At 39.1% G+C, this 26944-nt stretch overlaps 1 protein-coding gene across 1 annotated transcript; it reads right to left on the bottom strand.

The window, feature by feature from the left end:
- Positions 1 to 2320: 2320 nt before the first annotated feature.
- LOC131230931 (NEP1-interacting protein-like 2) lies at positions 2321 to 26044 on the bottom strand. Its single transcript, XM_058226959.1, has 6 exons — positions 25780 to 26044; positions 25347 to 25583; positions 15386 to 15564; positions 10644 to 10727; positions 3378 to 3542; positions 2321 to 2770 (listed from the first exon to the last, which is right to left on the bottom strand). The coding sequence occupies exons 2-6, from the start codon at positions 25561 to 25563 to the stop codon at positions 2648 to 2650; spliced, it is 768 nt and encodes a 255-aa protein (XP_058082942.1). The 5' UTR covers positions 25564 to 25583; positions 25780 to 26044; the 3' UTR covers positions 2321 to 2647.
- Between the last annotated feature and the right edge of the window lie 900 nt (positions 26045 to 26944).

Below are 26944 nucleotides of genomic sequence, written 5' to 3'. Positions count from 1 at the left end.
ATTGGTCCGGAAACTAATTAAAACATGTACACACATGGGAATTATCACATTGGTTACGCTACAAGGTAGCTTAGCTACCATTTAGTTGAGCTGTTTGGGGCCCACTGTGTTGCGTTCTTCATCCAGCTGGCAGATCCAATCAGGTGGGATGGTCCAGTAATCATACTGATCCAGTCTTCAGGTGGGATGCTCCAATTATCATAGTGATCCAATCTTCAGGTGGGCCACTCCATAGACAACCAAATTACTTGTGGGGTGACCGTGGCATCCAACCCATCCAAATGGTATGCCCATCATGAAAAGGGGATGCCCCAAAACAATAGGCCAGTCTAATCATTAGGAGTGTCAGACACGGGTGATGTAGGTAGAAGATACCGTTAAGGAGCCAACTGCCATAACGGTTATCTGACTTAAACGCATGTGTACTGAGGTTCTCATTACGGCATCACGGCAGCAGCAGCGTGTAGAATACCCCAAGAATCATAGATCCATAAATATGCCCAAATGTATGGATCTACGATTTCAAAATGGTCTTACAATTAAGGAGCAAGGGTCATGGTGACAAAACATAAGACATGAATCCCTGTTTGAAAAACCGCAAGATGTTTCTTTCTCCCAATATTTAGATCCAAAATCAGTGCATCTTCATCAAAGCAACAGTGTCCCAAATCAAAATTCTCTCCCCTCAACCTTTCTAAACCAGTGTTGTGACTCATTGCAACTCAACCTGACTTGGACAGAACCTATCCTACTCGGTGCAAGTCATCCTGACTTAACAGGTAGAGATGAATTGGACCCAGGCAGTGGGCAGACACTATTTCAGCCCTGCAACTGATCTCAGTTCCGACCAAGACCACGGTTAACTGGTCCATGTATGGAAATCTTTTATTAAAAAAACAATGATCATTTTATTGCACACACCAAACGCCTAAAAAATACAACCGAAGCAAGAGACAGAATAAAGAAAAGCAAAACAAGAACTATAAACCACCCAGTTATTGCTCAACTGATCTGCCACTATAGCCTTTGCTGCAATAGCCTATTCTTTAACCAGCTCTTTCCCCATGAGAACAAACTCCCCTGAAGTTATCTTCCAATCCCTGAAACATAGGTTGTTTCCCTCCAGCCACAGGGCCCAAATTCCTGCCAGCAAGCAAAGATGCCAAATCTTCTTTCTTACTTTCCCATCTATTGCAAACAGGCAATAGAAAAACAGATGATCCACCAAGGAATGGATTTGTCCTCCATCCATCTCAATGCGACACTTTGAGAGCACGATGGGCGGACCTTTTTTAACAAATTCAACAATGTCAAAAGTTCTTCCACCTCTCATCATCTAGATTCCTTCAGCAAGGGGGAACCCAAACAACCTCGTCTCCATTGAAAGAGAAGCATTTTGCAACCGTCAAGTTTGCCTCTTGTGATATTCCTGCTAGAAAAGGAAAAGCTCTCCTTCAATTTCATATCCCCAATCCATACATCCTCCTAAAATCTAATCCTCACCCCATTCCCAAGAGAAAAACCCACCCCTTCCCAAACCTTACATTTTAGTGATGCCACCCAAAATATTACCAGAGTAATTGAAAAGAGCTCACCGCATTTCATATTCAATGATAATCGACTAAAAACCATAAAAATGGAAAAAGATGACTAATACTGTTCTTTCTTGCAAATAGAAATGCCGTCAAACATTGTTAACAACAACGGTTCAGGTGCTCGAAAATCTTGCAAGCTCCACTCAATTACACTTGTTCAACGGGAAAAAACAAAAATGAAAAAACTGATTTTTTAAACCAAAGAGAAGACATTTCTTTATTGACAACAAACCCATTTAAAAAATAAAATAAAATAAAAAATAAAAAACTATACTAAAGACTGGATTATTCTGGGGAAAAATATCAAAATTAAAACAGTAGCTTTTCAAACTAAAACTAAAATAAAAACTCAAGGACTCAACTGAGTGTTCAGGTGATTGCTGGGCGAGATCCCTTGTGAAGTCTCAGTCGGGTTTTGAGCATTCAGGTGATTGACTAGTCAGGAACAACATGTGAATATGCATGCTACCTCTAGACTGCAAGGAAACTTTTAAAGAGCAAGCTAGAGAAAGAAATAATGGAGGAAAGAGAATGTAGGAGGAGAGGACAGGGACGTACGGTGATAGAGGTTTAGAGCTTAAAAAGCCATAACTCTAGATTCCATATTTATAAAATGTAATACCATGTCAATCCCGTGTACAGTGCATCTAGGCTATTGGGCCTTCTATGCTGGGTAGGCCCAATAGCCTACTTATTCATTTCTATTCCAAAGTGTATTGAGCTCATTATGTTCTCCAACAAAACTCTTTATCTTAGACAAATAAGACAAGTCTTAAATGTTAACGGCGCAATATATATTTATGTTACATGGTGCACATCCTCCAACTGGTTGGTGACGAACTGAAAAAAAAAAAAAAAAACTCAAATACAGTAAAAATCTAAAGATAACATTTACCCTTTCTCAGTGTGATAAAGGTGTTCTAGATCCTCTATACATGGGAGGAGATTAATTATATACATGGGGTATATACTGACAATTCTTTAAAAGCACCAGAAGGCTCAGAGCTGAAAGTGCCCACTACTCACAGGTCCTTGCTGTACATAAAAGCCTACTACACATCCCGTCTGCATACAGGGCATGACCCATGTCTGACAAGCCAGTTGTCCAAACAGGACAGGTGAAATGTGTGCCTGCACAGAGGCAAGCTCCTTGCCATTTCCCCCATTTTGATATCCTGCCAGTAAGATAATAATTCAGTAGCATGTACAAAGAGCACCTGCAATAAGTTACACTGAATTTGTAGGAGGTATCTAATGCCAATATAAAGAGTTTCCTTTCGAGGAAAAATTAATAGTAAGAAATCCCAAAATGTTAAAAGGAAATAGGGGTCCAAATCGGATATGCCAGAATAAGAGAGACTGCGGAGTAAGGAAATATAGAACAGAAAAACTACACACAAAAATCAGTTTAGAAGATAAATGCCACTGCCAGTACTTGCTTAGAAAATAAAAATCTAAAGAAACCTCCTGATATAGTAAATGAACAGAACTTTTCCAACCCTGAGAGTGGAAATCAGTATAAAGACGAGCTCAGGTTCAAGAGAGAAAGATGTATCACTTTCTTTTCTGGATAGGAATGTGACAGGATTTAAGTGAGGACAGATTTCTTGTTTCCTTTCCAGAGATTGATTAACCATGTTTCCTGTGTAGAGAGGAAAGAAGAAACCAGGATGATTTTCTTGGTCCTTCTATTTTAATCATGTGTATCTTTGCTGTCAATCTTTAAGTGAAAAATGGTAGAAACTCTGGACGTAATGCTATTTTTACAAGAGATGCGCATACCTGCAAACAAATCGTGCAGCAGATGCTTTCACCACAGCCTTCCTTGTCTTCATCTGTGATCACATGCCAAGGAAGCTTCTTCAGTGACTCCCCTGATAGCCCTCTCGCTGCAACTTCGCCAAAGGTGTCGTACATCTCATCATAGCTTATGTCACTGGTGCTGACCTGATGATTAAGTGCATTCAGACACTGGTCTTGTAATTTCAAATCTATATTAATAAGAGAAGTAGCATTGATCACAGTTTTCAAAATCACATTAAGCCCGGATATATTCACTTGGCAAGTCATTCAACAGCAAGGGAAAACATGAATTTACGATCTGAATGGGACACAATATATTAATCTAATAGAGTTCTTAAGATCTGTACATGGCTAGTTTCATCTATTTTCTTTATTTAGCTTTAGCTATGAATAGAAATTGGCCACACTAGTATAGACAATAGATCCAATTGTATGAAGATAGGATTGCATTGCAGAAGGAAAATGATGCAAGTGCCGAAGATAGTTGATGAGTTTGACCAAGGAGACGGCAGATAAAATTCCAAATTTAGTGCAAACAACTGCAGTAACACTGCAAAAATAAATAAATAAATAAAAATTGACCTACCAGAAATCGTGGGATGAGGATGCTCTACATAAGAGGGGAGAAAAAGTTGTGTTATGCACAATGTAATGCATTTATCTGGAAATAATGTGTGGTTCATCTTTCTTTTCTTTTGTACTATACCATTTTTATAATTCAAAAAGTTTCTACGCATCTAGGTACTTTTTTGGTATCAAATGCTTTTATCAAATAATACTAGTATAATGATGTCATCGCCATCATGATAGTCTTGTCCCAGCTATTTGGGATCAGCTTTATGAATCTTGTTTAAATAGGAAGTCTTGATTGTTTGGAAAACTTTTGATGCTTGGCTGTCGACCTGTCCTCTGATGCAGAGCAAGAGTTGGAATTGCAAATGTGGAACAAGTAAGGTGTAGAAAGAAGACAAGTCAAACGGAAAACACAATTCTGAGTAATAACTTGCCCCAAGGACAAGGAAAGAGAGCCAAGCGGTTATTTTCACTTCATAAAACAAAAGAAGAGTACATGAGATGCACCAACTATTGTATTTATATAGAAAAGGCCAATCCTCCTACGAAGGCTCCTCCACTAATTTATTCAGATCCTAAACCCTTGATCACATATGTTCCTCTTTATTTTAGAAACTTCCCTAATTAACTCAACCCACCCACCCACCCACCCTCTCATAAATATTTGTTTTTTTATATGTATTGAATGGTGTGTTGGACCATCCTCAGGTAAGAATGCTGTTCATCAGTCTGACCTACTGAAAGCTGAACTTCTGAGTCATTTATCTCTGAATTCGGTGTTAAAGCAACTGATAACTAGAAATCCTTTGGTGTTGTCAATTGTTTCTATAATGGATTCAGTTACATGTTTCAAGTTTTTTAATCAGACATGAAGGGAATCACCGCATATCATCTGGCGATTAAATAATCTGTAACTATAACCAACAAAATTGTGGAAGCCATATGTCATAAATAATTATATGCATGTTCGTTGTTATAAGTAATAAGGGGAATGCCTCTAGTGAACTAGAGATGACCCCACGAAGCACCTTGTTGAGTCTGGACTCTAGGATCTTAGCTAGTATTTTGTATCGGCTACCAACGAGACTGATCAGCCGAAAATCCTTCAAGGATTTCTTTATATAAAAATACAAATTCAATAGCACTTCAGAAGTCAAGGAAGCCTCTATGCCATGGTGTGCCATAAAGGCCGTTACGAAGCCATAAAGGCCATACGTAAAGGTAATGGTGGCAACCGTTACACGATATGGGGTCGTAAAGGCTGTAATGGCCGTTACGGAAAAAAGACCCGTGAGGCCGTTACAACCCCCATAACGGCTTAAGGTCGTAATGGACCTAACGGTCTATTACGGGGCCAATATGGGTTCTTCGGGTTTTTTTTTTTCTTTTTTCAATAAGAGAGAGAGAGAGAGAGAGAGTAATGGCCATTACGAGAGATGTAACAGCCGTTACAACCTGTATCGTAAAGGTAACGGTGATAGCCGTTATGGCCACCATTACCGTTACCGTTACAAAATACCTTGCTTCATGCACATGACCATTGGAATATGAAATTTTCCACCCTAAGTCCTTGTTGATTTCTTCGTTTCACCAAAAACCAATGTGGATCTAGCATCTTCAATACAAGCTCGTCATGAGAAGCACAATCATGAAAAAGTTTGCAATCTTCTTCCAACACATCAACGTTATCATGTTGCTCTAGCATACCCTATCAATTAAACCACTGAGCAAGATCTTCAATTTGCCTTATGAGATCTTCAAATTCATCATCATGAGCATCCTTTGTATGATCCACCATTGAAACTACCTCGTGAATTCTTCTCATCAAAGAAGGTTGATCTCAACTTAGCAGATTTGAACTTGCTCTCACACTGAACAATGCAAACCAAGGATAAGAATGTTGTAGATGGAATGGATAAAGTGTAGAAAGGAGATAACTCGAGCAGAAAATACAAATCTAAAGTGATTGTTGCCCAAAGGCAAAGGAAAGTGAGCAAAGCTGCTCCTTTCACTTCCTACAACAAAGGAGAAGTACATGGAATGACTTTTACATGCAAGGTTTATATAAGAAAGCCCAATCCTCCTATGAAATCTCCACCATCGATTTATGTAAATCCTCACACCTTGATCTAACACGTGTTGTTCTCTTTATTTTGAAACCTTTTTTTTTATTTTAGAAATGTCGTTAAAAACTTTGCAATTGATTCCATAACCGATCCCCTTTACATGTTGTTTTTAATCCCATGAGGGCCAGTGATGAGGACATCACTTCACGTACACCTTTGCGTATGTATCAGAGTAGGCGGGCCGCACTGCTTTCCGTATGGCTAAGCGAATACCCGTGATCGTGTTGAAGACCCCATGTACATGTGCGAGCATCTGGAAGACCCCATACTAGGAAGATGCACATGGGATGCTTTATGGAGTGATTCAGACCGTTGGATTGGAGGGACGTGACGATCGGACCATTGGATCACATGATCGAGCTGCTTTAAGGAGTGATCCAGACTGTTGGATTGGAGGGACATGACGATTGGGTCGTTGGATCACATGATCGAGCCATTGATCGTGGATCATCCACACTAGTTTTCTTAGATTTTATCAGCATTATAGGATTTAGTTTTGTTTATGTTATGTTTGGACACAATTATGAGTGTTTTAGTTGATTTTAGTTAGATTAGGGCTTATTTTGTCAAAATTCATAAAACACGGTGTTTATTGTAATTTTTCAACTTTAATGGAGCTATAAAAGAGGGTGGGCGTGTGACCCTCTCCCTCATTAGGTTTTGAGATGAAAAGAAAAAAAGAGAGAGGCTCTTACTTTCTTCTTCTTCTTCTTCCATCTTCATGAGATTTGAAGATACTTCCATGTGATTTGGAAGGAAGATTGGTGTGAGGCTAATCTTCATCAACGGAGGTGTGGGATCTCCATCTATCCCACACCATCATCTCTTTTCCCCTTCATCCATGTATTCTCTTCAAGTTCTTCATTATCACATCCCATATCTTCATCTTCTTCTAACCTACACTTTCCCATACCCATCAACAATCCAAACATTAACCCTACTTCCTATATATCTCAATCTCTTTAACCATAATTTACCTTAGGTTGTATTAGGCCATTTATTTTGAAATAGACTATACACTATATTAATTGGATGTCCCTACATACATAAGATCCTAGTTTCATTTTTATTTAATGATCTTTTGTGATGATGTTGGTAACTTAGGCTAGGATTATGCATGATGTTTTTTTGGTTTTCATGGTATTCGTGATGGTTATGGCAATGCTTGTGTTTTTTCATTAATTGTCTTAATTTCGTTACTTGATCTCACAAGTTATTTGATTCATGCATTGGTCTTGCATCAGTAAGTGCACATACACCTCCAGGAAGGGAGAGCTAGGAGTTACCCTGTCAGTCAATACTGACAACTCCTATCATCACCAATGAGTAGTTCTAGGCACTACCACGCAACAAGACAGACTATTCTAATAGTCAAAACCATTCTGCCATGTAAGACTCAGACAATGCCGGAAACATAAGTCTCAACCATGACAAAGTTGTAAGAAAATGTCCGACAGGGTAGTCCGAGGGTTAGCTAACAGCTCCTCAGCTATGCTATGGCTAAAAAGTTGTAATCCACACCTACACTAAGAAGGTTTACAACTTAGTGGATAATGGCTATCTGCTATAATAGCTAGACCGGCTATCTAAAGCCTTTGCCTCTTTGGATGTAGCCACTTAGCAACACAAGACACCTAGCAGCCAAAAGCTATGAAATGCTTAAAGACACGGCAAAACAAATCTTTGACGCATCATGGCTCAAGCCAGAGTCTATTGGCTCTATGCTATAGCTGACACAATATTAGCTATTCCACCGTCCACGGTGCATAGATCTCAAGAAATGTAATTAAGGGCTAGTGGAATGTCATGGCCTGGAATGCAACTTTGTCCCCATATTATTAAAACCCTCTCAGAAAGGATTTTGGGTGCAAATCTTGTCTCCCTATGCTATCTAATCAAGCCTAATTAAAACTTGGACAATTTTTGTTAACACCTATAAAATACTAAATAACCCATCTTAATATCAAGTACTCTTAATTGTGACATTGAGTATTTTGTTTTCCGCAAATAACAAAGAAACCATATGCTTCCAAGTAAATATGGCTTCTAGGAAGGGGGGTGGTGGGTGAAGAGCTCCTCTCTATAGGGCATTGGGGTTGTGGATGAGAGTAACATCTTTAACAAGCAAGTTCAATAAGGGGATCCACTTTTCATGGGTGATGGGAAAAGGATTCAGTTTTGGAAGGACTTGCGGATAGGGGATCGCGTGTTTTTATCAGCATTTTCAACCTTAGCTAGAGCTGTCGTGGATTTGGAGGTGACCGTCGATATATATTTCTCCCTCATTTGTGATTTGGGGGGTGCAGTTTCATCCTTGCAGAAGAAACTTACCAGACAAGGAAGCGAAGGATTTTGGTCAACTTTTGGAGTGGCTTCACCATCTCAAATTCTATCCAAGCAAAAAGGACTATGGTGTGGTCACTGGATGAATTAGGGCAATTTTCGGTCCGATCCTTCCATGAGTTACTGGGGCAGCCTTCTTCATGTGAGGAAAGTTGTGCGTTGTCTTTCATTTTGTCTTGCGGTGCTCCTCTCAAAGTGGTAGCATTTACATGGCTGGTGGGTAAGAACAGGATACTTACCATTGATAGCCCTCAAAAGAGGTCACCACTAATCCCTAATTGTTCTGTGATGCATTTGAGGGGGGCAAAAATTGTGGATCACTTATTTATCCATTGTTCTTTTGCTTGGAAGGTGTCGGAAAGTTCCTTCGCTTTTCTTGGCATACCTCTAGTGATGCCGGGCTCCATTGTGGCATTCTTGTTAGTGGTGGTACATAACAAAATGAGGTCATGGTGCAGAAATTAGTGTGATGGCTGTATTATGGGCTGTCTTGGGAGAGAAACGATTGGTGTTATGGCAATTGTAATAAATTGTTGTTACCTTTCAAATGTGTGCGTGTGAGTGTGTGTTTCAACAAGATAGAAACTCTTATAGATATTAATTGTCTAAATTGGTCAAATGTCAAGTTTCTAGGGAAACTGTATTTGACATCATCGGCACATGCCCAACCACTAGTTATATTGATGAAATCAGGTTTCTGACGAACCTAGGGGACACGTAAGAGGTAGAGGTGTACACGAGTCGATCCGAGTCGAGTTGGGCACGGCTCGACTCGGCTCGGCCACTTGCTAACCCCAGCTCAAACTCGGCTCGGCTCGGTCCTCAAGCCTAACTGGCCAACTCGGCTCGGTTCGGTCAGCAGCTCAGGCCAGTTCGAGCCAAGTTCACTTTTGCAGCATTTTCACAAACACATGGACTGCACCTTCAAAATCTCACTGTATGTAAAACAACAACAGTGGTTTTACAGGTATTTCATCAAACACCTTCTAAGCAACATAAAAATCAAGAAAAAAAAAAGGGTATTTGTTTCATATGCATACCTACCTTGCCACCAGCCACACTTCGTTAAGTCATTTCATCAAACACTTGGTAAGCAACATCATTGTTGGGGGCTGGAAAACGGCGAGAAATAGAGGAGAGAAGATTGGTACTGGTTGTCGGTCGCTGAAGAGAGTCGAGTTCGAGCTGAGGTTAGGGTTTTTAGGGTTAGGCGAACGGCCGAGAGGGTTAGGGTTTTTTTTTTTTTCTTTTTAACCTATTTTGGGCGTCCGATTTTTTTACATATACTTACTCAAAAATCGATCCGAGCCGAACTGAGTCAAGTTCGAGCTCAATACTGAGTCGAGTCAAGCTAGGTCCAGCTCGGACTCGACTCAAAAACTTTCGAGCTCAATAAAACTGGCTCGACTCGGCTCGAACACAGTTTCGATCCGAGCGAGCTAACGAGCTAACTCACCTCGTGTACACCTCTAGTAAGAGGTAAGACATATCAGCAATGAAATATAGAAAGACGAGTGGAGAAGTTCTAACTTGCATCATCCACCATACGGAACAAAGGAAATTTTATTAGAAGGAAGAATGATCTCACTGTCCCACATGGTGGGCTTGTAAAAGATAATTTATAAGATATCCATTCGCTGATCTATCCTGCAAGTACTCTTGAGAAAGATCTTTCATCAATCACATAATTGGTCTTGAGGGTCAATTTTTTTGTGGATAGGCCACGGGGACCATACTTTTCTCTTTGTCATAATTGTTTCTCATAATAAACTTCATCACACTTCTGATGAGTTAGTGGTTTCATGAAGCGCCTAACTCAACGGTGTTTTGTTGAACACAAACATCAACTGTTGCTTTAATAGAAATAATCTCTGTTCTAGTTACCAGAATTAGCAGAGGCTAGAACAGCAGAAGAAATATCATAGAATCTGAAGCATCTGGGACTTCACAAAATGCCAAACTGGGACTTCTCTGAGTAGAAAATTAATGCAACTACAGTTCTAGTTAGCTATTTCTTTGTCAGTACTAACTCCAACCACACAAATTTGAACATTACGCATTCTGAACGTTCTACAGTGTCACTTGAAATAAACTATCCTACTCTATTTGATTAAGTATTGAGTTGCAAAGCTACAATACAGACCTACAATACTTATTACTAGGGCAAGATATACACAATTGGAAGAAGAGGTAGTAAAGTAACCTGCCATCGGTATGAAGTGAACATTGCAGGTGCAAACTGCTCTTGTACAAACCGCCCATGAAGGAGCTCCTCGATAAAATCTGCCTGAAAACAACAGAGACAAGTATATATTAAAGGTAAGAACTTCAGCATGAAGAGCGTTCCTTACAATTCCCAAAAAACAATTAGCAGATAACAGGTACACAAGCAATATTGAATGAGGCTTCATTACGTAGTCCTCTCAATGGTAGTACAGGAGTACAGCCCCATACCTTTCAGGTGGGGTGCTTGGCTCAGAGTACCATTGAGAGGGGCATTGGTCCCTTTTACTTACTGAGATGCATACTGAAAAGATATTAGGCAAACTGCATTACATAGCATTTGAGTTCATAAAAACTAAAAGAAGAAACAAACTAAATTGTTAGCATGTACTGACATCAGATAACTGAATGAAATTGGGCAGAATGCTTGAAAGATTTCAGGCCCATCAGTTTGGTGGGAGGGCCCTATTAAAGCCTTGTTAAAGTCATGGCCACTAGGTTCCGCTCAATGCTGACATTTGTCATCTCTGATGCTCAAAGTGCTTTCATTGCTAGCAGACAGATTTTAGACAGTGCCCACGTATGCATTGACTCATGCAACTGAGAAGATAGGAAAGGTATTATATGTAAGCTTGATATTAAAAAAGCTAATGATCACATGGACAGGGAGTTTTTGGATTTTATGCTAGGAAGGTTGGGGTATGGACAACATTGGAAAGGGAGGGTCCGGGCTTGCATTGGACCGGCTAAATTTTCAGTAATGGTGAATGGCTCTTTTAAATGTTTCTTTAAACCTTCTAGAGGATTGTAGCAGGGGGGACCCATTGTCTCCATTTTTGTTTATGGTGGTGACGAATGCTTTGAGCAAGATGTTGGATAGGAGCATGGCAGTGGATCTTATAGATGAATTTGTTATGTATAATGCAAGGAGCTAAATGTTTCACCTTCAATACACCGATAATACTTTGCTTTCTTGTGATGCAAAAGAAGCTAAAGTTGATAATTTAAGGAAAATTATTCGATGTTTCAAGGTTTCTTGGATCTAAAGTGAACATCCTCAAAAGTGACATGCAGGGTGTTGGCACCTCTAAGGAGGAAGTGGAAAAACTGGTGGAGACATTCAGATGAATGGTTGGTTTTTTCCCCTCAACATATCTCAGTTTTCCACTATGTATTGGCAGGCCAAAAAAGCATGTGCTATAGAGTGTTAGAGAGAGTCGAAAGAAAGTTGGCCAGATGGAAATGCCGTCATCTTTCATTAGGGGAAGATTGATGTTGATCAAGGAAGCTATATCAAATTTACCCCTATCCTCCATGTCCCTATTCAAGTGTACAGAGATTGTGTTGAACAGAATTAATCAAGGTGTGACATAACGGTAATGGTAGGCGTAACCACCATTACGGGGGCTGCAATGGCTGTTACGCCCCCATAACATTCAAATTATTTTCTAAGAAAAAATGTCAAAAAAATCAAATATAAGATCTTGCATGAAGTAATAACCAACAGCCAAACATAAGTCAAAAATCAAATATATGCTTTCCAAGTTGGGCTGGATTTTTTGAGAAATTGAGCTAAATATCAGTCCCTACACCAAAAACAGCCACAGATATATCAAAACACAACTTGCAAGGGTGAATATGTTTGAAAAGAGTGGCAGGGTGAAAAGAGGCGTAAGCTAAATAATCCACATGTGCTAAGTTTCTAATGTACCACATGTGTTAAATAATCCTTCCTTACTCTAGGCGCCTGATGAATAACTGATCCAGGACAGTATGACCAAGCCAGAAAAAAACTGGACGAGCTTGACCTAGATAAGTTGTCTAGGACTAAACTTTTGTTGCTACCAAACAAGCCCTTAGTGACTCGACCCATTACCTCGGTTGTTCCAGGTCCAAACTGATCCGACCAACCATTTTGGTTCGGGCTTATAACTCTGCGTGTTTTTTTTTTTTTAAATCATAAATTGTATTCAGTTACTCTACTAACCATCAAAGATGAATCACAAAAGCCAGATCACTCTGTACACCAATAAGCACGAGAAGCCTCTAAAACTTCAACAGAGAGGATAGCCCCAGCAACAACTCCTAAAAGCTATAAAATAAGGACCAACCTAAGCGAAATTTCAAAGAAAACTAAGGGCGTGTTTGGTCCTTGGAATTGAATGGTATTGAATTGTATTAGATGGGATTAACATCATTATTGCACAATGATTGAATGCATGGAAATACCATGGCATTGTTGTAGTCATCCAATCCCATGTTTGGGATAAAAATTTTGCTATTGAAGAGCACGGGATTAAGCAAAATCATGTTTGGTGGACCATGGAATTGTAATCAATGGACCAAATTCAGAATAAATGTCGTTCACTTGTACACATTTATAACCAGAATGTAATGTGAAATGGTGTATATGGATGGATGGCATGGATAAACACATGCATCAATGTGAGGCCCACATGCGTAGTGGATTTCAAAATCCATGGAAATCTTGCATGTACCAAATGCAATTCCGTGGGACTAAATGCAATTCCATCCCACCTAATCCCAACCTTTCCCATCCTCTCCAAATGGGACGCGGATTAGCTTACTGAAGTGACGTCACCAAGTTCTGTGGGCCCCACTGTGATGTATGTGTTGTATCCATACCGTCCACACATTTTGAGATATCATTTTAGGGCATGAGCCAAAGAATGAGGCAGATAAAAAACTGTAGTGGATCCCACCACAGAAAGCAGTGGGGAGAGTGATTCCCACCGTTGAAACTATCCTAAGGCCCACCATGATGTTTATTTGAAATCCAACCTGTTCAAAAGTTAAAAAAGACATGAAAGAAGGTAAAACACAAATATCAGCTTGATCTAAAACTTTTGTGGCCCTTAGAAGTTTTTAATGGTGGGCGTCACTATCCCCACTATTTTCTGTATTGGGGTCCACTGGAGCTTTGGATTTAACTCATTCTTTGGATCTTGCCCTAAAATGATCTTTACAAATAGATGGACGGCGTGGATACAAAACATACATCATGGTGGGGCCCACGGAACTTGGTGACATCACTTCAGTAGCAAGTCTCATTACTCAACCTATCAGTAGCTAATCCGCGCCCCTCCAAATGTTGGATGGAATTGCACGGGACCAAATGCAATTCTATCCCACCTAATCCCATATAATACTCCCGCGCCAAACGCCCCCTAAATGAAGTAATGATCGCCAACCCTTTTTTTTGTAAGATCCACAAGTTTTTCATTTGCTTAGCCAAACGAAAGTCAAAAATCAAATATCTACTCCCCAAGTTGGGTTGGAGTTTTTGGGACATTGCTCTAAATCTTAGTCTTTACCAATGTTTTAAATATCGACAATATCGGCTAATATATCCCACGAAATATCTTGTATCCCAAATGTGCAATACAAAACGCACAGGTAGTGTCGATATATCCCACAAGTTCAATCTAGAGAGCATTTTCAATTTCCAATCCCTTTTTTTGTGGAAATTATGTTAAATCAGTGTGAAATGGTTACAAATCCATTAATTATTTATGTTCTGCATGAAAAATCATGGATTTGGAACTTTGATTTCGATATCCGTTGGTTCTTCATGTTCATTACATATTTTATTTTTTTTTGAAATTTTCCTGCAATCAACTGGTAATTGAGACTAATTTAGAAGTATTTAGGAGTATTTGATGAAATGATCATCACATACACTCTAATTTTGAAATTTGAGTGTGGGTGGTCCGACTTGAGAAAATTTGATGAAATGATCATCACATACACTCTAATTTTGCTTGCAATGTTGCACTCCAAAAATGAAAACAAGCATGTATGAGGGCTGATCTACTGATTTGTCAAAGTCCTTATCAATTTTCAAAAATAAAAATCATTTTTAAATTAAAAACTAATAAAATAAATTATTAAAATATTATTTTTTTTCAAAATTTCCCTTTAACCAGTTGTCAATTGAGACTAATTCGAAGTATTTAGGAGTGTTTGATGAAATGATCATCACAAACACTCTAAATGTTATGCATTCAATTTAAATATAGTTGCATTAGTTCATTCAAACAACGCATAACTAAGGACCCCATACGAAGGAAACTTATTATGTGCACTTCGTTTTTGAGATGTTATAATTTAAAAGTGTATATTAAAGCCTTCAATCTCTAAAGTTTCATTGAAAAATTCAACCATTTCCCCAATGTTTCCCCATGTTTTTCAAAAAGTGTGATAAATTACCCGATACAAACGATATATCCCGTAACCAATATGTATTGTATCCCAAGGATGCGATACGTAACGCAATACCGATATTTTGAACAATGGTCCTCACACAAAAAACAACCATAGATATATCGAAATACAATTACAAGGGTGAATATGAGTGAAAAGAGGGGCAAGCCAAATAATCCATCCACGCAACATATGTGCCACGTGTGCTATGTTTTTCATCTGCGCATGTGTTGCATTTGCCAGATAATCCTTCCTTACTTTAGGCACTTGATGAATAATGGGTCCAAGACAATATGACTAGGTCAGACAAGACTTGGACAAGTTTGACCTAGACAAACTGTCTAGGACTAAACCTTTGTTGCTACCAAATGGGCCAAGTGACTCAACCTGTTACATCGGCCTGTCCAAGTCCAAATTGGTCCAACCAACCATGTTGGCTTGCAGTTTAAAACTTTGTGTGTGTGTGTGTGATAAATTGCCTTTAGTTACTCCACTAACCACTGAAGATGAATTACGAGAGCCGGATCTCTCTGTACACCAATAAGCACGAGAAGCCTCTAAAACTTCAACAAAGAGGACAGCCCCAGCAACAGCTCCTAGCCCAGCTCCACGTAGAACACTGCTATCAGAGGCCCGACCAGCTAATGCGCCAGTGACTGCTCCAGTGAAAGCTCCAGCTGCATGGAGAGATAGATAAGAAGAGCTAAATATCAAGGCCACAACTCTCCAGTTAATAAATACTGTAGATTATGCCATTAAACTTTCTCCTATTTGAGAGTGGTATACATGGATTGCTGCCTAATGACGAAGTACATACAATAGGTGAAACATGCAGAAATTCACAAATAACAGCACTAATCTACTCTGTGCAAGAGGGTGACAATAAATGGTCCAAGAAACTAATAGCGAAGGAAAAAAAACAAAATCTGTTATGACTCCACTAATTAAATTCACGCCTATCACATGCACACACAACCCATTTATTAATTCAACAATGGGTGAATGAAATTTCAACTTTATAGCAAGTGAGGAACTAGTCTTGTCACTCGATGCATCAAACCTTTGGGATAGATTTTTGTGCCCATAAAGTGCCTTTCTTGGGAGAAACATCATACAAAGTAGTGACAGTTGGCACTTAGCATTAAGAGGATAAAATATAGGTCTGCAAGCTGGTGTCAATTGATAGCAGAAACGAACTGAGGATGATTTGATAGGTCTGCAAGCTGTTCGGAACTGTGAGGTTCTCCTTCATTCTTAAAGAGATTAAAGAAATTGCCTCTTCATTAGGTGTTTTGTCTGTATTGCAAAGAAAGCGAGCAACTTGACCCAGAAGACACAACTAACCTCTAGGCCTCATCTTTGTTTTGGATGTTTCTATTCACCACCTTGATGGATATTGTACCTTTTGCTTGTTTTCAGTAAAATAAGCAGTTATCAGTAGTCAAATAAAATAAAAAACAAAAGGAGCAAAAACTTTGTAGAACCCTCATCATATCCCTTTTGTAATGGTAACGAAGAAAGCTTTATTAAACCAAACAAATGAAGATAAAACCCAATACAAGCAAGGAGATGGATGGCAAGGAACCAACCCTCTAACCCGCCTCCTAACCAATTACATCACCAAGACCAATTGCCCATGAGGACATCCCTCTTACATGAATTGAGCCCCACAGCCCAAGAAATAACTTTACCTTTTTCTTAGAGAAGACCACTTCACTTGAGAAAATTTATGCTGAAGGTGCAATTATTCGGCTCACTCCACAAAGGCCAATGTTCTATTCATAGATGGTACCAGCCAATAACACCCTTTTTTTCCTAAACGGTGTATTTCATATAATAAAACTTGGCTGCAGCCAATATTTACAAAAAAACACTATACAAAGAGAAACAAGAAGCAACTACAAAGCAGCCCAAGAATTAGGAAGGTGGACAGTCGCTTGCGAGTAGGCCTAGCAATGGATCGGATCGACCCAACGATCCGATCAGATCCATTTATAGCAAGTATGGACCACTATACAGGTTTGATGGGGTGGGTCTGGATCTTAAGATGTTGATCCGTTTATAATTGGATCGGTTCCGAATCCACCCTGATCCATTCCGGCTAAGACCTGATCCGATTATTCCAATGAATGTTTCAATCTCAGCCATCCATCTAAAAATCCTAAAAGCAAAAATCTTAAGTTATTCACTTCCCTCTCTCTCTCTCTCTCTCCATAGCCGGCAGCCCATGCCCAAATAAAAAATCATATTTCAATGAATGTTTCAATCTCGGTCATCCGTCTAAAAAACCCAAAAGCAAAAAACCCTAAATTATTCCCTTCCCTCCCTCGTTTCTCTCTCTCCACAGTTGGCAACCCACGCTAAAAATAAAAAATAAAAAATAAAAAAATAAAAAATAAAAATAAAAACCTATTTCTCCTCTCTCCTCTCTCTCATTCTCTCCACGACTATGGCCCAAGCTGCAATGCCCACCTCTTCTAATATCTAATATCAGAAAGGTTTTCTTTCTCTTCTCGCTTCTGCTTCCTCTCTACTCCTTTCTATTCTTTTCTTTGTTTTATTTCTCAATCTTCTTCTTATTTCTGGTGGGTTTTCTTCAACAGATCCAAGATTGCTTTCTCTTTAATTGCATATATTTATCTGGGATTTTCACTTCCTAGAGAATCCGTAAGTCCACAACCTGAAAAGGCAATGTATTACCATCTACAGGTGCATGTTCTTCTCGATTCTTGCTATGTCTCTTTGTATTAGCTTCCTCTATTTTAGAGTTTCTGATTTTGGTTTTTTCATTTCATGATTTTTTATAGAGAGAAGGCTGGTTTTTGTGCCTGAAATTGTTGTTGAAGTTTTTTTTTCTGTTTGTTGCGCTTAACCTGAAAAATATAATGCATATTATTCCTTCACTCATTTTTGTGTTATTTCATTGATGTTCCATTATGACTACAAGTAATTTGTTGGATCACTATGTCTGAACCTAGTCAACCAATTGATTAGAATATTATTGAGGTGTGAAGCCAATGTAGTTCTCCTTAACAATGAAAATTGACATCTAAAGTATGCAATGACTTTGATAAACATCAATCCCCAAGTGGTGAGGAAGTGGTTATTTGCAAGTATTGGAACGGGAAGTTTGTGAGGGGTAGTAATAGTGGAATTAGCCATTTGAATAGGCACCTGACAAGATTTCCGAGGAAGAAGTATATAGATATTTCTCAACAATTAATATCATTAAACAAGAAGTAGGTGAAAAGACATTGTTTGAAGAACTTTAAGTTTGATCAAGAACAAAGTTGTTTGGATAATGAAGCATGAGTACCCATTTAACATGGTTGAACACAAATAATTTGAAATATTCATGAACAATCTTCAACCCATGCTTAAATTGGTTTCCCACAACATAGTTAGGGCCAATTTGATGCATGTTTACAAGCAAGAGAAAGAAAACTCTATGAGTACCTTGATAAGCTCTCTTCCCGAATTGGCCTTACTATTGACTTGTGGACATCAGACCAACAAAATATTGGGTATTATTGTATAACTTCGCATTTCATGGATGATGCATGGGAATTAAAAAAGAGGATTACTGCTTTTATAGCAGTAAAAACTCCTCATGATGCAAAGACTCTATGTAGAATTGTCATGGATAAAGTCCTAGAGTGGAATATTGATTAAAAATATTCGCCATCACTATAGACAATGCTTCCACTAATGATGTCATAGTTAAAAATATGAAATCAAAGTTTGATAAGTATTGGCATGAATGCAGTTTGGTTTTGGCAATCACATTAGTTCTTGATCCTCGATTTAAAATAGAGTTGGAGTACTGCTACTATCAAATCTATGGTGGTAGTGTTCATTTCTACATCAGCAAAATTCGACATACAATGGTTGATCTTTTCTCAGAGTATAAAGTTGTTGGCTTAGATAAATCAATGACAACTTTTTCAATCATTGGCGAAAGCAATTGTAATAACAGTTTTTCATCATCTAGTGGTGTTTCTGATAATACTGAAGATAAATTTAGAGGATTTGATAAGTGGTGTTCTCATGCACGTCCTGGCCGTCAAGCTTTCTTCCAAAAATCAGAACTAGATCAATATTTGGAAGAGACATTATTTCCTCACAACCAAGAGTTTAACATACTAAGTTGGTGGCAAATCAACAATTCAAAGTTCCCAACACTCTCAAGAATGGCCCGTGACATTTTGATGATTCCAAACTCTAATGTTACATTAGAATCAGTATTTAGTACTGGTGGTAGAGTGCTTGATAAAACTCATAATTACTTACTTCTAGAAGTTACGGAGGTTTGAATCTGTGGACAGGATTAGCTGCGACATCCAAAAAAAAGTAGCTTTTAAATTTATTTAGTTTTAAGTATAATTATTTTTTTCATACAAAATTTTCTAATTACCATTTTTATGTATATGTTAGGCATTTCTTCTCTTACCATATATACGAGAACGAGCACTAGTTAGAATTTCCATGGTTAGTCTCTTCAACTTTGTGGTAATGAAAAATGTGTGTGATTTTCTTGGAGTTGATACTTAATATAGTTTCATGACTTTGTTTCCTTTTTGTATTAATTTACTTTTAGACTATTAGTTTGACTTTGATGGAGTTGATACTTGATAGATTTTCTTGGAATTTTAGATTAGTCTCGAGTTCGGCATGGGTAAATGTCGATCTGTTGACAAGACCAGGATAGGTGGCTAGCAAATCCGATCCAGCTCCGATATGCTGGAAGTTTTGGTAATGGTACTCCAGGTACCAAATCTATTGCATATTAAATGTCGTGCATGGGTGGAAACTCACTTGGTAGTTCATTAGGGACCAAATCCTGAAATTGGGACAAATGTTCTTCATCTCAGGTGGTTGAACAGTAACATTACCAACTAGATCAGTCTTACAGCCCACCAGAGCATACATGATTCCCCATTCACGACTCTCCTCCACAAATCAGGCCATACTCAACACTGTGAAAGTCAGCTTTGCCTCTTCAAATTTGTCACCCTTCATCGGGTTAAGAGTGATGGGCTTTCCTTTGTACATAAAGCTTTATGTGTTCTTGCGACCCTTATAAGTTACATCCATGTCGTATATCCACAGGTACCCCAGTAATATATATGTGACCTTCATTGGAATGATGTCATATGAAAGTGATTCTTCGTAACGACTCAGAGAGAAGTTTACTAAGCACCTCTTAGTCATGGGGATGAACATGTCATTCACCCATGCAATCTTGTATAGCTTAGGATGCGTTTGAGACTTCAGTTTCAACTTTTCTATCATGCTTTGTGAAACCATATTCATGTCACTGCCTCCATCAATAATGACCTTGACAGCCTTTCCACCACACGATACTCGTGTATGGAAAATATTGGTTCTCAACCAGTCCTCCTGGGCCTCCTCTTCTGGTGTTGTAAGAATCCTTCTTACCACCAATGATAACTTGTTTTCGTTAAGGCCATCTAGGCATTCCTCAAGTTCATGCTCGTCATCTTCTAGATTGTTTTCATGTTCATCTTCCACTTGGCCTGCAATGAAGTTTTCTGCCCCGCAAAATTGGAGATTGCGAGAGGAACATTGTGTCGCGTAATGTCCATGACCACCCCACTTAAAGCAAGTGTTGATCGTCCTCCCCAGCGTCATTACAACAAACTTTCCATTTGTATCACCATTTCAAGGAATAAGATCGGAGGCAGAGTTCTGACTAATTTGGTAATCCCGATATAAGTTAGTGCGGGGCACGAACGGTTGTGGACGCAAAGTGGAGCCGTTAGTAGTGGGGTGGGTGAATGCATAGCCATGCCTTGCGATCTACCGCGCCTTATCATGAACTTCTACTCCACTTTTTGAGCCATTTGATACGCTTCGTCTACGCTATTGAGCCGAATGGTCACCGGTTCTCTTTAAATCTCGAACCTTAGCTCATTGCAATAACACACTATTAATTGTCTTCTGTTAGGCAATACCAAATAACTAAGTCATAATAACGCATTATGTACTCCACGGTTAGATTGTCCTGCCGAAGCGTGAGGAGCTCTTGGAAAGAAATCGTCGAATAATCCAGTGACAGAAACCTTCACTTCAATCTTGCCTTCATTTCCTCCCAATTGCTTATGGGAGGAAAGCCACACTGTTACAAATTTTCTTCGATGGCGTATCACCAATCTTAAGTTGTGCCCTTAATTTCAAGGCAGCAGAACGTAACTTGGCAGCTTCTTCCATTTCGTACCAATGAATATATCACTCAATTGACTTTAGCCAGTCATTGAACACCTTGGGATCCAAATTAACATTATAACTTGGAATGTCAATCATGACATGCATAGCGGGATCTAAAGTGTGAATATTCTTTCCTCCTTCAGGATAAATTGGATGATCCCGTCGGAGGTTGTTCATCCATCTAGCTCCCAGTTGCACATGGAAATGTTGTTGGGCCCTGTTGCCAAGCTCATACTCTTCTTCTTGAAGATCGTCATTCCGACCAGGATGCCTTGAGTCAACATTCTTGGACACCAATTCTCCTTCAAGGCCATCTATAGATGTTTGCCAGTCTGGATTAATTCCCTTGTTTGCATCTTCGAGAACAGTAATACGTCATTCCAAAGCATTCATTATGACCGTGAAATGGGTCTCTAGATCATCCAACCACTTCCTGATAGAGGTGGGCATCGAGTCGAGGTGGGCCAAGCTCGGCTCGGCTTGTCCATGGTGTACTCGAGTTCGAGCTCGGCCTCGAGCTCAACATTGAAGCTTGGCTTGTTTGCCAAAGTTGTCGAGTCGAGCTAGTGGTTCGAGTCGAGTCGAGCTCTAGCTTCATATGTTTATAGCATGTCTATTTACAATGATGTCAAAAAATTTCCTTCATATGTTTTTTCAAAGTGATTGTTTTTTATATTATCACAATGGAATCATCCATGTTTCATAGTCAAGAAGAAGAGTCCTCATCAACACTTCACTAGCGAGTAGGCAAGTACTAACAGACGATGAATTAAACTGAATTATGATGGAACTCCATGGTTGTGTATTTGTCTTTGTATATTTGATAGATGTCTAACCTGAAATTCCTGAGGTATTTTGGTGTGAATAGGTTCATTCACTGTGAAATAACTGTTGTCAATTATTCTGAACAAAATCCCATCTAGGATTTTGCTCTCCACCATAATGTCCTCAATACCAACAGGCCATGATCTCGAGCTAAGCAGAGTTTAGGTTCAAGAAGTTAGGATCTCATGTGAGTCATTTTCTTAGGTCCTATAAGGCATTTAAAGAATCGAACAAAGGAGTCTGTAAATCCATGTGTCAATAATGGATTTAACAAAGGAAGACTTCTGGCAAATGATTCTGGATGGTTACTTTGCAAGCCATCTATCTAAAATCATGCATAGAAATATCATGCTTTGAGGGGGGAAAAAAGGGCCAATCTATACAGAACTTCATATATGGAGACTGACCATAAATGAGGTTTGCAGCCATGGTGGGTAGTGAAAATACATTGCATCAGCTTCGTACCTGCGAGATAGGTGGTGGTGGTCCGTTGGAGGGATGGTCGTGCGAGCAGCGTTAGGGCGATGGATTGCTGGTTGGGCGCCGGGCAGCGGCTGGGTAGAGCGAAGAGAAGAAAGAGAAGAAAGGGGAAAGAGAGGCTAGGGTTGGGGTCGAGCGACGGGCAGCGTTAGGGCGTTTTGTTTTTTTAAAACTAATATAGTTATATTTATATTATATATATATATATATATATATATATATATATATTATATTTAATATATATATATATATAATATTTATTAATATAATCATTAAACGAGCCGAGTCGAGCTCGAGTTCAAGCTTCGAGTCGAGTTGAAATGGCCCCTGGTCGAAATCGGCTCTAACTCAACTCGAGCTTCCAAAAATCAACTTGACTCGGCTTGAATCGGCCACTCAAGCCGAGTCAATTCGAGCTGAGTCGAGCGAGTTTTTTGAGTTGACTCGACTCATGAACAGCCCTACTTCCTGATCAAATTGACCACTTGTTGCAAGGTTGAGGCAGTCTCATCTTGAGGTTGTTTAGTCATCCTAGGATTGTAAATCGTCCCTCTTCTAGTGCGCATAAGACAACAAGCTTTCACAAACCATGCGAAAGATTTTTTTTCTCTTTCTTCTTCTTCTTCTTCTTCTTCTTCTTTTTTATGTAGTAAATGAGTAAGGTTTTCGGAAGGTTGAGTGTAGTGTAGGATAGGGTATGGATTGTTTACTATTAGAATTTGGGGTAGTGATAGGGTGATGATTTAAGTGAGATAAAGAATATATATGGTTTGTGGTGGAATGGTTGAACTAAAGGCTGATTTGGAGAAGGGAAAAACGGGAAAGAAAAGAAAATGGAAGATGAAGGATTAAAGAAGGGGAAAGATGAAAGGTTTGGATTGAGATGAGAAATTACGTTCTTCAAGTTTCCCAAGAGCAAAACTTGCTTTGATACCAATTTAATGCACCCTAGAAGAGGAAGCAAATAGATCAAAGAAAAGAAGAAAGAGATTGTGGCAAAGGACCCAACAATCCTCCAGCCGAATGCTAGAGACCGCGAATGCAAGACTATGAGCAAGCTCAATAGTCCTCTAGTTTTGAACTGGAGATCACTTCCCACCCTTCAATGACTACCGTAGAGAAATATGAGAATTTACTTAAAGAAATATCGTTCAACTTGTCTTATTCCATGGCCTTATTTATAATCAGTCCTTACAATCTGCAATAAAAGCTATGGAATCTAAAAATATAATTCCTAGCTAAAGATATGAGAAAATAGGAAATTACCTAAATAAGTACTTAAATAAGAAAAATCTAAGGGCCTGTTTGGATGCCTGTAAGTTGGGTAAGTGGGAAGTGACTTACAGGGAAGTCACTTACAGGTGGTGTTTAGGGGAGAAAAATCACCTGTAAGTAACTTACAACCTGTAAGTCACTTACAGACAAATCTACCAAAAAACTGCAGGGGGATGGGGGTGGGAAGTCACTTCCCTGTAAGTCACTTACAGGCTCAACGGTCAGATTTTTAAAAAGAGGGGAAGAGGGAGAAACGCAGCAACCCACCAAATCTCTCTCCGTCTCTGCAATCTCTCGCTGCAGTTAATGCCTTCCGTCTCTTCTCCTCCTAAAACGGTAGGGTTTCATCTACCCATTTTTTTCTCCTTTGAAAACGGGAGTGGTTTGGCCTTACTCTATAAGGCACGCCGGCATCCAAACAATCACTTATACGCACCTGCGTATTTTTTCACACGTGTCATGGGCCTCTAATCCGAACAGACCATGTGATGCAGCATCCCATGAAACCGTCAGGGACTGTGGCCTGTGGTTGGTGATCCTATAGATCGTTTATCTGGTTGGTCTCACTGTGGCCTGTGGTTGGTGATCCTGTGATGTACTCGCAGTGTTGGTGAATCTCTTAGATTGCACAGTTAGAATGCAAGTAATTTAACGATCTACATCAGTGTTGGTGAATCTCTTAGATCCTGAGCATCAAACTCCTCATTAGAGAATGAGAAACACTTTGATGATAGAGTGGGATTGATGATGCACTGGCCCTTGGAAATTACATCAGATTGCACAGTCGGAATGCAAGTAATTTAATTATTAGATTTTCTATTAATGTTTTTAAGTTTATTCTCAATGCTTAAATTGAGTTATTACTCCATATTATAGATTTTTTGAATTCGTGGGCCCACTTTTATAGCCCACTTGATGATTGGTTTAGCTTAATAATTATCTCAAATATTCATCTTGATGGGCTTAACAAAATAACATATTTGATCCCATGTTTTTTTATATGATTATAACATTTTAGAACGATTCCCCAATCTAAGCTATGCTCGATGTGAATATACAGCTTTCTACCTGTAAGTAACTTGCAGGTTATCCAAACAGAAAAAGTAACTTACCTGTAAGTGACTTACAACTTACATCCAAACAGGTTACCTGTAAGTCACTTACAGGTAAGTCACTTACAACTTAAAATAACTTACAGGCATCCAAACAGGCCCTAAGATAACTTCTTGCCTAATATAAAGATAGGAAAGAAAAGAAAATTTCGTAATGTAGAGATTTGAAAGAAAGGGAAAGTAGTATGGGCTCAAAAGGGAAAGTGGTCCTTTTCTTATACGCACGTGTGGAGCATGCACGTGTGGTATGTGGGGCGATTGCATCATCCCACCAGTTTGTGATTCTAATGCATATGCAATAGCCGAGCCAGTTAAACTCGCTGGAAATATAATAGCAAAAGCACAATCATATCGCATAGAAAGTGTTCCAAATATTGCAGGGGAAGCCGTTGACTGAGAGGAAAAAGAAAAAGGAAAGAGAGAGAGAAAGCAAATCAGCGTCACTGCAAGGGAAGAGCATTTCATAGAGAAAATTGTGATCGTAAACGGTTGTTGAAATTAAGAAAGAGGAGAAGATGCAGAGACAGAGATGAAAATACCAAGCGCGAAAAGACCAGTGAGAGCTCCAGAAAGCGCGCCAAAAATCAAACGGGGAATATAGAAATATGCTCCACCTTCAGAACCTTCATTTTCGACAACAGACATCTCCGAGAGATGAGAAAGAGAGGACGTAATGCCGCTCAAGCTACTGCAGGTGCTGCAGATGCCTCTGGTGTTACCGTGGCTAGCGCACGTACAGGGAAGAGCCACCTCCATCCACAACCAGAAGGTCGGGCCTAATCCAAATCAAAACGTCTGGGGGTTAAAAACCCTAATTTTCGGGCGAAGGGGGTTTTTGAGACGTAGTTGCCCTCATTTATCGGGGTTTTTGAGACGAGTGGTGATTTTTCTGCAAAGGAAGAGATTTTGAAGAGATATTCGAAGAGAGAGAGAGAGAGAGAGAGAGAGAGAGAGAGACGAATGAACGTATACCTTCTAGTGCGGATGGATGGAAGCGGATGATGGAAATGGACTGATGCGAGTTGCAAAAGAAGACGACGTCTTTTCTTTCTCCTATTGTTCATATTTCATTCACGGTAAAACATCGATTGATGGGATTTAAGAACACTTCAGCGCATCTACATGGCCCAACCATCTTTCCATGCCCACCGCCTACTCCGGAAGCATTAATGGCCACACTCTTTGTGGTGACCCTTTATTTTTTTTATTTTTTTGATACAATCTGGCCTTATTTGTTCTACCTTAGATAATCCCCTCCGTTTCTCAATTGCTTTTCAGGCCTGTTTAATTTTTCATATCCTTTGTGAATATGTTGTAAATAGGTAATTATTATTCTCTTCAGCTTATTTGAAATTTGAAGAATATTTTTGCTCGAAAACAAATCCAAAAGGACTTACTTAAATTTGTAGCCTTAGTGTTATATATGTGATATATCCACACAGTCCATCTGTTTTATCGAAACATTGTGAGGGCAGGCTCCAAAAATGAGGCAAATCGAAAGCTCAAATGGCCACGGAAAAGAAAACAATGGCCTTAAAATGTCCACCATTAAAAGCTATTTTTTACTGGCCCCACTTTGATGTTTATTTGTTATCTAGCTTGTTGGTAAGGTCACACAAATATGGATAAGGGGAAAATGCAAATATTAGGCTGATCCAAAACTTCTAATAGGGCTTAAGAATTTTTCAACAATGGGCAGTCAATTCCCACTATTTTCTATAGTTTGGTCCACTCGAGCTTTGAATGTGCCTCATTTTTTTGGTTTATGCTCTAAAATCAACTGGTATGATAGATGGACGGTGTGGATAAGTCACATATATGATGGTGGGCCCCATAATTTTTTTGCTCCTATCTTTAATTTTAGTGTTCAAAAATTAGGTGTCAACATCCGCACAGGAATGATGTGGTAATTACCTATGTAAATAATTATTACATATTTATAAGGTATTTATAGATATATGAAAAATCCAACAACCCCTTACTCTATGTTGTGCCTCATGCCCACCTCTATTTCAGTCTTACCTCTAACTCTCTCCTAGTTAGGCCCGCATTGTTCAACATTGGTCCTTGCACGACTCAAGTCTGTGACAAGCCAAAATACACTAGCCCAACTCTAGCCAAAAATATTTTTTGTTAG

This window comes from Magnolia sinica, chromosome 2, assembly GCF_029962835.1.
Source record: "Magnolia sinica isolate HGM2019 chromosome 2, MsV1, whole genome shotgun sequence".
Classification (NCBI taxonomy): domain Eukaryota; kingdom Viridiplantae; phylum Streptophyta; class Magnoliopsida; order Magnoliales; family Magnoliaceae; genus Magnolia; species Magnolia sinica.
Note: the sequence above shows the minus strand (reverse complement) of the source record. Positions and strands in the feature narration are given on the sequence as shown.